This window comes from Balearica regulorum, chromosome 5 (assembly GCF_011004875.1).
Source record: "Balearica regulorum gibbericeps isolate bBalReg1 chromosome 5, bBalReg1.pri, whole genome shotgun sequence".
In the NCBI taxonomy this organism is placed as follows: Eukaryota; Metazoa; Chordata; class Aves; order Gruiformes; family Gruidae; genus Balearica; species Balearica regulorum.
Window position 1 is genome coordinate 62,878,131 of NC_046188.1, and position 14,370 is coordinate 62,892,500.

The 14,370-nt window shown below is 40.5% G+C and overlaps 1 protein-coding gene across 2 annotated transcripts in view; it reads right to left on the reverse strand.

Moving 5' to 3' along the window:
* Positions 1–811: 811 nt before the first annotated feature.
* Positions 812–14,370, reverse strand: part of ELP4 (elongator acetyltransferase complex subunit 4) — a 150,451-nt gene continuing 136,892 nt past the window's right edge. For both annotated transcript variants that reach the window (XM_075755285.1, XM_075755287.1), the window contains exon 10: positions 812–1,437. In XM_075755285.1, coding sequence (XP_075611400.1) covers positions 1,306–1,437 — 132 coding nt within the window. In that variant the 3' untranslated portion in view covers positions 812–1,305. The remainder of the gene's footprint in view (positions 1,438–14,370) is intronic.

Here is a 14,370-nt window from a genome sequence, read left to right on the forward strand (position 1 = left end):
CAAAATACGTTACCATTACTGCATCCCATTAACACGTTCTTTGAAGAGTCACTTTCACTCCAGCCATGTAATACACTATCACAAAGACTAAATTTTGAAACTGTAATGCAATCTTACAGCTGGCTGGCTCGGAAGTTCTGCGGAGAAGATGATATTACCTTTCAAAATGGAAGTCAGCCTCAGAAGAAAGCAGGCAAACCACTTTAATTTACAGGTCAGCTTTGCTTTACCGTTCTTTTGTTTGATGAGATATACACACAGATACGTACAAACCAGTTAGAAGTTCACAAATTGTCTATCTGAGGGTATGGAAGCCTGAATGACTTGTATATTCTGCCCTGGTTTAGACCAGCACGCTGCGATACCCTTCCCCGAGCTCAAATGCACTCTTCTGGTTTTCTAGCATTAATGTAGCTGTCGGTTTGAATTTCAATCTTGAATTATGTCTGTTGACATAATTTCATAGTGCTGACTTCAATTGTCTAGGATTACTGTTTTGAACTACATAAGGAAATCAATTCTTTTCTCTATGGTTAGTAAATTCCATTCAAGTGCATTTTAATGCATGTAGTAAGCCATAAGGCAAAGTAATTATCTATAATAGATTCTGATTCAAAAAACAACCATTCTTAATTACTGGCACATTAGAATAAAAACGATCTTATACATTTTATATTTATTATTACATATTCAATAACCTAATGTAAATATTTCTTGAAATTTAAGAACGGTATTTCAATTACAAAAAATTAATGTTTTTAAAACAATAACTGCATAGTTTGCTTTCAGAATAACACGTAACAATGAATTGTTTAGTTTTATTCCTTTATTTCCATAAACTGTCCAACTTAACTTATTCTTCATACAAAATATTAAATGTAGGTATATAAAAATTCCAATGGGAAAAATATCCCTTTATTTTTATTGTAAAAAAAATCTAGAAATGAAAGGATAAGAGTAATTTTCGTATTTTAAGGAAAGGAACAAAATACTGTAGGTTTCCAGTCGAGCAGAACAATGGCAGGACCCAACATAACAGAAGCTTTAACAAAAAGCAAAATCCAAACAAGCCTGAAATTAGTACAAAGAAACCAGAAAAAAAAAACAACCCAAAATCAGACACCCCACCCCCCCCCCCCCGAAATAAAAAAACCCACAGGAGAAAAAAAAAAAGAGGCACCATACGATAACATGTATTTTTAAAGACTGCTGGGTCAAATCATTAAGAAAAATATTTATATAAGTCATTAACACTCATAATTAGAGTGTCATATAAATCTGAGTGAAACTGCTAAGTAGAAATCACTAGAAGTCCAGGTGCTTCTTGCCGATGGCCATAGCACCACATCCTGAGCTCAGCAGTTTGGCGGATTCTGCCAGATCCTGTTTGCTTGCGCGGCTCACTGTGTCTGACAAGTCTGGAGGCAAATGCAGTCGCTGTGGCAGGAGATTTTCAGGAGGGAGAGGGAGAGAGGCGGGGAGAGAGAGGGAAGAAAGCGAGAGAGGAAAAACCAGGGAGGAAAAAAAAATAAGTAATTGCAGTAGAATTTATTTTCCATAGCATATTGCAACATGCAGTCTTTTTCCTGACCGATCGATGTTTACTCGCACAAATAAAACACTTCCCAGACACTCTTTTAGGCTGACCTGGAAACAGTTTTGTATGTTTTCAATATATTGGATTCTCTAAATTGGAATAGATTTTTTCCTCATGAAAATTTTCTAAACAAAATCCAAATTTGCTCAAGGTATTTAATTATATCTATTGGCATTTTTCCTTACAAACAAGTGTTTTGCCTGTATGTCAACCCCCCCATCAAACCCTTTGATTGCTACGGCACAACGATATAAGCATAATTTTATTGCAAACACGCGTACTTTATGGCAGAGTCTGAAAATAAATGACGTGATGGTCAAAAGATGGAGAGGGCTCACCCTGGCTGCAGCGTTATCCTGCTAAAGTGTTTCTTCTTCATATTCTACCATCGTTTTATAATAAAACCAAGCAGTGATAGCAGTTGCACTTGTGTAAGGCAATCATATATGCTAATCAAACCTTGCCGTCCCTTGTGAGGTGTAGGAACATTACATCCATTTTACAGATGAGGAAACTGAGACACAGGCTCCATGTTTGTCCACAAGCACACAGTCCTTGCATAATACACCTTATTTTTCAACTATGACAAAAATATTTCAATTTTCCCTCTGAGGATTCTTTTACATGGGAGATATACAAAAGGCATGAAATTACCATTTAGCTTTTGTAAAGTAAGGTGAAAATTAATGTAAAACTGAGGCTTTACTTGGTAAATTACTGGCTCGCTTTTGGACACAGGTACTGAAAGCCGGTCAGAGGAGACAGCTGAGCATCTTACACACAGTGCAATAATTTATGAAACTGGTATCATGGAAGGAGCATATTTCTTGAAAGATTTAGTAGGCAAACGCTAAACTGTGTGGCTCTTCTTTTCAAATGCATACGCTTCTGAAGGGAACAGGATGACAGTAATGGCTGCAAAGCCATCTTAGGAGGCTGCGTGGACTGTCCTCATTCTCTGATTTTGCTATGTTTTTGTTTGTATCACAACACATAAACACAGCTGCCCTTTATTCGATACTTTTGCAACTTTTGTAGGATCCTTTCTTCATGCGGCTAAGAATTCAATAACAACGCCTAAGGAATATCTATATGTACAGTGGGCTGACTGTTCAGTTCATTGCTGGCTTGGAGCTGGTGTAGTCAGGCATAACTGGAGAGGTGCTCCACAGTGCTTCCCTACCGCCGGCCACTCCTGCTTGTGGCAGCACAGGGAGAAGAACGAGGGCTGGGTTGCTGTCTTCTCCGAGGGAAGGAAACACAGAAAGTAACGCATGTGGAGTAGGAAAGCCTGTGCCCAGGGTGAGACGACTCACCTCGGTGTTGAAGTAGGAGAAATGCGTGGGTTTCTTTGTAGCACATTGCCTATGAAGCACAATTTATGTATCAAAACCTACGCCCTGTATATACCTTTTAGTAACTGTGGGGCTCTTACACCTCACCGTATTGAAATCAGAGCTGTGGTACGGTATCCTCCACTTCCAGTTCATCCCTTATTCCTAAGAAGGTTAAGCACGGCTGTGGATGTGAACTGCGGTCCACACCGCCTCATTTCTACATCAACACAACAGGAACCAGGGCGCGTGCCTATCTTGTTTGTCTGCTGAGGAAAAACGTTTGCTAGGAAAGAGCCAACATATGACTTGGATCGTAGAGGGGGGCTGTAACCACTGGAAAACGAAGGATGAGGAAAAGTCGGGAAGTGCAGGGGAGCGCTCAGCGGATCTGTCAGCCACCTTTTCTTTCCAAAAGAGTGTGCAGTGCTCTGCTAGCAGGGTACAGGGTATCTGCTATGTGGGAGGTGGAGAGACAAGTGAAATAATCCCACCTCCTCCCACTCGCTGTTAGCATCTCTGCGCTCACCGGGGAGCGGGAGAGGCAGCTTCCTCCAGGGGAAATGTAGTACCGCTGTCGTCCTCTTGCAATTACCGACCCTTGTGCCCAGTCTGCCAAATGGATTCCGAGCAAGGTGATGAAGAGCAAACAGAACCGGGACTCAGCAAATTCATCTTACGCAGGGACTAACTAATACCACAGATGTGAAACAACTGTAAAGCCTGCCACACTGGCTTGGACTTAAAGTGTGGTCAAAAGAAAAAAAAAATCTTTAATATTTACACAGCCTATTTGTCAATGCTGTGTTCGTTTGCTAATATGTATTATGACCAGAAAATAGATAGAAGAAGATTTCTAAATTTGCAAAGATTCAGATAGGAAAAGTAAAAATTAAAGATCCTCAGATTGGATGGTGGGACTGAATTAGGCTTTCACAGATGTATTTGTTACGATACGTGCATATACTCTTCTTCCCCCCATCAGATTCAGTGAAGAGGATGCACACTGCTCATTTAGTGACTGGCTATTCAGTATTTTGTTTTCTTGTCACTGTTTACTCTGAACTTTTCTGACGTATTTATTGTACACTATTCAAACCTTATTCTGAAGACAGAATGGCTTTTCAATAGCACATGTCAGTATATAGCACTTGAATGCTTCACAGATACCAACTGTGTTATTTTCCTAATATTCTCGTGAGATAAGGCAGCAAAGTTACCTCCATTTTAGGGACAGGGAATTGAGGCACACAAAACACACAGCAAAAGGTATCTACGAATTTCAGAGACACAATCTGAGGCATTTAGGACTTGCTTTTCCAGAATGTTTAGCATTGTACAGCATTTCACGTGATCAAATGCTAACTTCATTTGCAGCTGTGAGTGCTTAGTATTTCTTCAAGAACCCCAAGTCAGGCACTTGGAAAGTGAGAGACACAAAATAAAGAGTACAGAAATAAAAATGCTGGGCTGCAGTGACATGATCACACAGAAGCTCAGTGGTCTAGGCAGAGACACATCATACCTTCCACAATATCCTTCAATCATCTTAATTATGAGACCATCCCCCCTACAATCCTTGCCCTTTCTGCAATCCCAATTTTCAAACGTTACAACAAATTGCTGGTTCTCCAGGAAGCATATTTCGGTGCGTATGCCATATTCAGCCTCAGATCAGACGTATTCTGAACAATAAACAACACTAGGGTCCTCTGAAAACAAGTGAATATTATCCTGCCATTAAGATGTGAATCATAGCACACACACATGCTACCTCTGAATAAAGCCTGAATAGGCATTTCAAAATATCGTTCCTTATATTTTCTGTGTGCAGCTTAAAAATATAAACGGGGCTGCAAATATTAATTCTATTAAATATTTTAGCACCATTAAAAAAAAAAATAATCCTACACTTTAAACCACAAACAAACTGGAAATTCATCGCACAGCATTATACAGACATCCCCAGGTTAAACAACAGGCCTTTATTTTTGGCAGCAATAGGGACATTGCGGTCACTTGAACTAAGGCCGTAAGTGATAGCATGAATAGGCTGTGATCCTTTTTGAACACCAGCATTACAGAACGATCAGACATTTTCACAGATATTTGCTGACCACAGAGAAACAGTCACATTTAAAGTCCCAGTTTAGGACAAAATGTTTTCTGGTGGACAGACTTCTCTGCTATTTTTGATGCTGTGACCTCCATCCCTTTCAATCTCTCTTTCTCTTATCAGTCTGATAAGAATCAGGCTGATTTTGCTCAACACAGCAATCCCAGTCCTCACTGCCTGGGCCTCCCATCCTCCAACTGGTCTTCATGAGAAAAGCGCCCCTTCACCAGTTATCTCCTCTGCCCCAGCCAGCCCCAGCTTTCTGTTTCCCGCTCCTGCCAGTCCTGGGTTTCTCTTGCACTTTTCCACCCATATTCCATCCCCTGCTCCCGTTCCTAATGCCTAGGTCCAAACTCAGCGCCAGGCCACCCATCCTTGTCTCAGCTCCTTGTCTTCCTCACCCTCTATTTTGTCCTCCTCCTCTTCCCACCTGTTATTCTTGATCTGCCCTTTCTTCTCCTGCTGGGACTCCTTTCCGTCCCCCCTTCCTGCCCCGGCGTTCCCTGTCCGGAGTGCAGGCACAGGCAGCGGCTCATCTCCTGGTCCGAAAAGCAGGTACATCCCTGGAGAAGGGTCAAGCTGAATACAAGTGTGCCTGGGCCAAACAGGTGGATTTTCACAGGACAACACCACATCCCTGGCATAAATGCTACACATAAAGTTGCATATTTTCACTTGTTCTTTTAAATAATTGAAGATTTGAACTAAAATATTCCGGCATCTGGATAAACACAAAACTTCCTGTAGCCTACAGCAAGCTGGCACAGCAACAATATTTTAAGGCAAAATGGTCATAGTCTGGCAAAAGTAAATATGCAAGTGAAACGAGGATGAGGATCCTATAATGGTCCTCCTTGTGATAACTTCTTAAAGCCTGTCTCAAAGAAAGGTAAAGTTTGTCAGTGTAAAAACTAGGGAATGCTGGAGTAAACTTCCTTTGTGCACAGTTACTTGTGTATCTGCTTTATTACAGTGTTTAATTACATGATCACATGTGATTTTCATGCATGCAGGCTGTCAGAAAGGTTTAACCTTAGGATCTTCAGAATCAGACTCCAAGCTTCATTCACTCGATTAAGAAATAACCGGCTGGGGAAGAAGGCTATTACTTACTGTACCAGGCATAGGGAGGGAAGGCGCACGATGTGAGTGCTGGTGTTTCCCGCCTGCTCTGTTTCGGGCAGGTCCCGAAGGCTTTGCGGTGATAGGAACAATTACACTGAACCCAGCTAAGCACACAGCTTTAGGGCATGCATTACGAAAGGAAAACAGTTCAGACAAAACCTATTACATACTTTGCCTCTGCTCCTCCCTCTGCCTGGAGAAAACTTCTAATTACTTTATTTGTTCTCAATGGGAAAAAAAATAGAAGTGGAAGATAAGAATATGTAACACGACAGGCCAGAAGGGACACCGAGCAATCAGTTGGTCCAGTCCCAGCACCGAGGACCACATACAGCACTGATGGTTTTCTGACGGTGGACTGCCTCGCAAGACTGGGATGTGAAGATCCAAGTCATGGCTCTTCTAGGAACTTCCAGTGGGCTGGTACTTTTGGTTGGGGTGTAATTTATTTTTTTAAACCATCAAAATCCCTAGTAGACGAAAATACTAGCAAATGCTTTTGACAGTGTAGCTTATGGTATCAAGGGGATTGTTTTACTTTTCATTTATTATAAAAAACAGACTTTCCAAAGTAAGACATTTTTCTTTTCAGTATTAAGAGGATTGACCCATAGTTTTCCTAACAACCTCTCCTGATGATTATATCTCAGTTACAAAATGCATAGAAATGGTGTGCAGGCTTTAACTGACTATTAAAAGGGGTTGAAAATAAAGTAAAAATAATATGACTGAATCTAAGTAACCAACGGGAGGTTACACAAAGAGCTAGCTACTGGAGTTAAAGAACTGTGCAACTATACGCATCAGCTACACATACTCTTTTGAGGAATCTACTGGCACTGGATTGTGGAGGCAACTAGTGAAATCCAGTATTACACAGTATAAACAACAACCAGTTCACAAAATTGCTTTTCAGATTTGAGGAAATGTGCGTCTACAGACTGTTTTTAGACTGGCTAAAATAGAAATAATTGAGGTGGAAGACACTCCAGATACAGCAAAATTTCATAAAATTAATCGAGGCCTACTAAAATCACATATTCTGTAAAATGCTTTAAGCAATTAAAAGTATAAAAATGTTTAGCAACAATATGATAAACAGATATACATATAATGGCAAAAATCTAAACCCAAAGTAATTCTTCATATTATTCCAAAATCATTATTATATTTTGGTACCTATTATAATACTGCAGCAAACAAATATATAATAACATGAGTGATGCAAAATCATTGAATCTCATATAAAAAGAGGTGGTAGTTTGTTCTTAATTCGATATATATCAAAGTAATTCCAGTGAAGTTAACCTTGTAACTCTGCTAACAGTTACACGCAGCTTTAACAACTGAGCCCAAACTTCTCAAAATTAAACTTTAAAAAAAAAAAAAAAAAATCTTTGCAATTTCATTTATTTGTATCTTTGACAAAAAAAAAAAAAAAAGCTTATTAGTCTACTATGGCTGCAGTCCTGCCTTGGGGCAGGGAGATGGGTTAATGACCTCTCTAGATCCCTTCTAGTTCCATTTGCTACAACTCCATGAAGACTGAAGTCACCAAAGCCGAAGGGATTTGGTTTAGGGGGAAGAGGGGGGTGGGGAGAAGAATTTTAGGAATGCTGGGAAAATGAAAGATGCAGACTCCCACTTGGGGAGCTTTATATCCTACTTATTTCTCTTTGAAGCAGAACGCTCACCATTCCATAAAGCCCACACAAGAGAGAACAGGAACAGTCCGTGGTACAGAGACCAAGTTCCTGTTACTGTTTCCCCTTCTGCTCATCATGCCCATAATGCACCCCTCGCATTATGTTTTCCCTTTCATGTCTTTCTATTATGACCTCATTTATAATTACTAGTAATTATTTCTATTATCATAGTACCTAGGAAAAGACTTCAGCATTTTTGTAGGTATCATGAAAAAGGTGGGCTTTAAGGAGAAATCTGCAGGAGATTAGTAATGCAGCTTTAGAAAACCTCCTCTTAGAGTGAAGAACCCTGTTATCTGCTTGAAAATTAGCGAACTGTCAAGTGATTGTCACCATTACCCGCCTGGAAATAGAGCTCTTGGTAATGAAAAAGATCTCAGAGGCATGGAGGCCTTCGGAAAAGCAAACAAGCAACACACATCTTAAGAAAAGAGGGAGCCAGTGGAGGGATGCCAAATGACTCCGCAGCCACCAAGCTGTCTCTCTCTCTCTGCAGTGAGGAAGACTGTCCCAAACGGGAGGCTTTAGCCGCCAGTGCTCGCGGCCAGCTGTGATACAGTGCAGCCGTGCACCCCCACACTGGGCTGCCGGGCGAGAAAGAGCTGTGCAGGAAGGAGCTGGCAAAGCCCTGCCAGGCACTCCCCGCTTTGCTGGGGAGCTGCGCTCTGCTCGGGCCCTGGCCATCTTCCTGCGCTACCGCGGTTCCACGGAGCTTGCTGATCTGGGTACGATCCTGATCTGCTGCTCTGACTTCTCAGCTTGACAGCGGACTTGCCTCGTAAGTATGGATCTGTCTGGCAGTCACCAGGACTGGTGGGTGACCCTCGTTACCTTCGCTGGACCTGCTCTGCTCTTCTTATTTGGGCAGCGGAGGAAGGATTTAATAGCGGTGGCTGAGCACACCAGGGATTGCCATTGCATTGCCTTCAACACAATGGCAACACGTGGCCCCGATTTTCTGCGGTGCCCTGAGCCAAAGCTTCAAGGCCATTGCAATATGTCTGTTTATGTGGTGACGGAGGTCCCGAACGAACAGGTTCACCTGACGTTCCCACAGGTCGCATCTTGCATTTCTAACTGAGGTGGCTGCCAAATAGTTACAAACTCCTTAAGAGCCACACATTTCAGGAGCATCTTAGCCTTGCCAGTCAATGACTTCTCCCCTTTCTTAACAGGTCATCATCAAGCACAGTAACTAACTGGTCTTCTTGGCAAAAACAAATTACTGCCTTTGGGCTTAATATAAAACCAAAGATGTGCAGGTATGAATTAGATTTCTTCTAGAGAGAACAGTTTGTTTAAATATTTGACATGGAGGTGACTATAAGTTTTGGCCTCTCCTCTTGCCAAGCTTGCCAATTGAGAGACACTAGATATGTGTACTGCGATTAAATGAATTATCTTTTATATGATATGCAGTCTGCCGGAGTGACATATCACTTATGTTGACATAACTTGTAACAACTCACATACAAATCGGACAATATCGCTGTGAAAAGATACAAAATTCTTATTAATGCCCCAAAACCTAAAAATACTTCTGAGTTAATGTAAGTTCGCTGCTCAGTGACAAAACAGTAAGCCCTTTACCACTGAAGATATTATAAGCTCTCACAGCAAGGACTAGAAAAGTCATTCCAGCTGGCCTAGACTCTGTGTCAGGCAGAAATCAGATGATAGTCCTGAAATTTGGTTCACAAATAGTGATAGTGTCTCACAATCCATAATATGTACCTTGTGGAGAGAATGGTGTCAAACTATCCTCCCATAATATCCTCCCATGCATTTAGGTCTTAGGCAAACTATTTTAAAACTCATTTACTGTGAATCTCTTACATTCCTGTTCACTTTACAATTTTCTCAGTGTTTTAACAAATCCAGGAGACAAACCAGTTGGTAACTATTTTTCTGTATAATGGACTTGAACTCAGTTTCTTCTTGTTCTGCTATATTCACAGATGCTACATTACCATTTTTAAATCACAGCAATGGATACATTTTCTAAACTGATTATAAAGACAAAAGACTTGACTTTTAAAAAGACAATTCTAGAATTTTCTCCTTTTCAGGTAACTGTGATTGACTTATAACTAATCACAACTATATCAACCCATGTTAAAATAAGCACATCTACCATATGTATTTCCTATTTCTTTTTTTTCTTAAGTTGAATCATAATCTGAGCCGTCAAAATTAATTATTGTTAACATCAGGTGTTGAGAGAAGGCTTCCACTAAGAATAGCTGATAAATATACTTCTACCTACATATCCCTGTCTGTCTGCTAAAGGACACATTGCTAATATGAAAATCGCTTCTTAAATATAGCTAATAATACTTAAAATTCTTGAACACAATTCTAAAATTTGTATTTTCCATCACTTACAGAATGTAAAATAAAACTAGGGTAATTCTCCCTTTTACCTCATTTGCAGGACAGTGGTGTTTTGTTGTGGGTTTCCAACACTACAAAGAGATTATTTAAACAGTGACTTTAAAGACACCTGGCAAAATGAAGAACCATTAATAAACCCACTTCCTTTTGTGACAGATTTTGTAAAAGCCGTTTTATGTTTCAGAATGCCGAATCTGAATATATGCCTCTTCAGTGCAGCTTCGCAGTGTATCTGCTTCACAGAAGTGATCTGGTAATCTCCAGGAGAATTCAATTCAAACTATGCTGATTCGTTCGGATATGCCACATGGTGCTGTTTCTGTTCTCTGACCAGACAACTACGCAAAGCACTTAAAATCTGAATTCCTGAGTCTGACTTTAAAACTTGGTTTGTTTAAACACTGGCTGTTGCAAAGTGAAAATCTTTAAGAGGTATTTGTACCAATAAGTATCAGTTGTGTACGTGTTTGTGTAAAATGAATCCCTAGGGATTTCAGATGCCTGAAGAAGATCCAGTAACATGTGAGTAGAGACGGGTGGGTTTTTGTATGTGCAGCATTAATCACTACTTTTCAGTGACAGGAAAGGAAAGTACAGACAATTGTCTGAACAAACTCTTTCACTCCAAAGAAAAACTCCAAGATGTGTTAAAGACAACTTGCTATATATGAAGGGACACGAGGGAAAGATAAAAATTTCAGGAGGATTTAACTTCTCTGACGCTTGAGAATGCCAAGTGTTTGGCACCACGGAGTGCTGTAAATCACACGTACAAGTAACAGACCCGCTCTACATTATAACTGTAGTCTCTGCATAATAAAGAAGGTCCCCATGTTATAAAGGGGGCTGGATTAATCAGTGATGGTTATAGGCTATCCAAGGACTACAGCTGTTCAACTCCTTGTCTGATCCAAAATTCAGAGAAATACACGGTAATCTTACAGTCAGAACTGTACTAAATACTTACATCACATACTATACTAATACTTACTGATCCAGCTCTTATCAAGCATGTATTGAAAGACCGTCTCTGTCCTGAAGAGTTTACAGTCTTGAATACACAAAGTGGGTAAAAAGGAAGAAGTGAAAGACAAAATATCCAGGCAGAAGGAAAAACATCATGATATATAAATCCTGTGCTTATGCCAAAGCTTTTTTTCCTCCTTCTAACTGAAAAAATATTGCGTAGAAAGGCGAGTGAAAGAGAACAGGCTTAGGGGAAGAAATGAAGTGACAAAGAGTTGAAGAGAAAATGGAATGAAGAAAGGGAAAGATGGAGGGCAGGAGGAGATATATTATCTAGGCGTGTTGTCGTTGAGATTGGAATACATTGTCTAAATGCTGAAGGGAAATACTGTTCTAAATTCAAACAGCAGTTCACAAGCCTGATGGTATCATTTATGTCCAAAGCAACCAGACTAACATTTCTCCTGTGAATCTGTTCTTTTTGCTGAATTTCTCCTCCCTGAGCTTACGCAAGAGGAGTGTGGGACCCATGATGCAAGTCTGAGTAATTCTAGGGCTCCCAGAGTAGTCCGGATGGATGCTAACGTTAATGTCACATTCTCTTCCCTGACGGATTCATTCAACCTAATTGCAGCTGTCTACAAGCCAGCCATTCAGTCTAACCCATATTATATACTTAGGATGAGAGGAATCATCCTTGCAAGTGCTTGCCCATCTCTGCTGATTATTCAGGAAACCTGGATGGCTAGCTTAAACTAAATTCTTAACTTGGGGTGTAAAAGGTCAAGGAGAGGAATTCGGTCCTACAGCTATCTGAAGCTTCTCATTGAATCAGTGCCTCCGCTATATCTCCTCTTTCTTTGAATGACATTGCAACATGCCACAAAGTACGGCTTTCGTTATCAAACCACAGATGGCTCACTGGAAATGTTCCAGAGTTGCTGGCGATGCCTGCGCTGCTCTGCAACTTGGGTCTCTCTTCTGGGAAGCCTGAGAAGTGTTCAAGACACTATGTGTACAAACAAAAGCTACACAAGTGAGGAGGAGGGAGAAACAGTGTTCAGAGACAGAAGCATCTGTTCTAGGAGGTCCAACATATTGCAATGTTACTGTCACCCTCTAAAATGTCAGCTAAGTTGGAAAACTCACCAACACTTGAGTTCGCATCCAAAGCTATCTGTTAAAGTTCACTGTCATCTATCAAGCTTCTGTCTCAGTTTAAATATTTTGTCACATTTCAGAAAACTCACTAATACACCCATTAAAAACCCAGCTTCTTATCTGAGGTGTGCAACACCACAAATAACTGATAAAATGTATTCTGCCTCCTGATAAAATTGTCCAGATTGATTTCAACACTCCACAGAAAGGTTACGCTCCAGGACAGGTAACTCGCACTGGCAAGTCTCTGTTACAAGTGCATTTCGATGCCCGATTTGCCAACTCAAAAAAGAGAGACAACAGAAATGCAAACAGACTTCTGAATTGAACAGTTCTGCCAGCTATTGCTAAAATACACATTGCCTACAAGCTCCCTTTGATTTCAAGTATCTAGTCTCTATAGATCCTACAAAATTTAGAGTTTAATGACGTGCCTTCCTAAGTAGAACAGGGGAAAATGGGAGCTGCTCTGAGACTCTGGACCAGCCCAGCTGTGGGCTGCCCCATTGCTGCCTCAGCATTTTTTTCTAGATTTTGTATACATTGACAATGCTGATTTCCTCCTATACATCAGTTGCAGAAGTTGTGTGTCCACACGCAAACACAGTATGTAACTATACATGGAAATGCACACATTACTTACGACTGCGCATGAGTTACTGATGATGGCCAACGTTTCTACGTACAGAATCTCTCCAAGGCATGCATTATTGCTCTAGAAAGCACTGAGGCAGCGTGAGCTGTATTGTTTTACATTCCACTACACAGTGCAAACCATCCGTACAATATATCCCTGAATGCCTCTGTTTCGAGAGACCAGTGTCACAGGTTTGGCAAGTCGCTGGTTATGAAGAAGGAGCGCGTAGGGGGGCAAAATGTAAATGCTAGCTGGGGGGGGTATTGTGGTTTTAGATTGGGAGTAGCCCTATGCTCAATAGTCTATTTACTTTTTTAGGTCAGCTAGAATTAGAAAATTTCCATTGCTAGGCAGCCCAGCACATCTGTGAAGCATTTCTGGGCGTTCAGACCTGAAGCACGCGCTGCCCAAAGGGAAGATTCATTACCCCGTGTTACGGGGCCCGTCAGTACCTCCCCCAGCCGGCACAACGGCTTCGGCAACAGGAAAGCGCCTTAGCTTCGTGCAGAAACAGATTACATGACCAGAACACAACAATTAGCACATTTGTAAAGCTTCAGGGACAGGAACAATTTAATAGCTTTTTGAAGCAGACTAATTTTCTGGAGCTTTTTATCTTTTTATTTTATTATTTTGCTTTTCATGCATGGACAAGTTCTTTGCTACAGGTATTTTCTGAGTCTGCCTCGCAAGATTATGATGTGTAGAGAAACACATATTATTTAATCACTTTAAAACAGTGCTAGAGAAATGAAAAAGTGCTACGTAAGTGCAAACTATTATTACTAATCTGTGTTTTAAAAGCAAATACCATTTACATAGAGAAACGTATTGCTGGTTTACAAAATTCTGCACATTTACAAACCAAGGCTGCTAAACAGACGACCAGTTTGTTTATGTTTGCAGCTTTTCACAAGCTAGAAACTTCAGCTGTGCCACGGCAAATGCCACTGTCAGATGCTCCACGCTAAGGCAAATAACAGGCCCAGAAAAGAAAAAAAAAAAAAAAAAAATTCTGCTGTCACTGTCTTCTCATCCTAAAAACTGGCACTGATACAGGAAGTATGTTCAGTTCCTGTAACTCCCAGGTAGGGATGTAGACATTATATAATTCATATTTTAATATCTCTTATTTTCAGTACTAATCCCCCATGACTCATGAGGGCTACAGGTTAAAACTCCAGCTAACAAAGCCTTTTGTAGTATTACTACCAAATAATCTTAGACTTCAGAAATCACTGAAGTGTCATTTAATATCTGTAATATTGGATCAACCTGTTTTGGTATGAAAACATCCTGTGGCATATTTTTACTCAGCGATTTATATTGCTTAT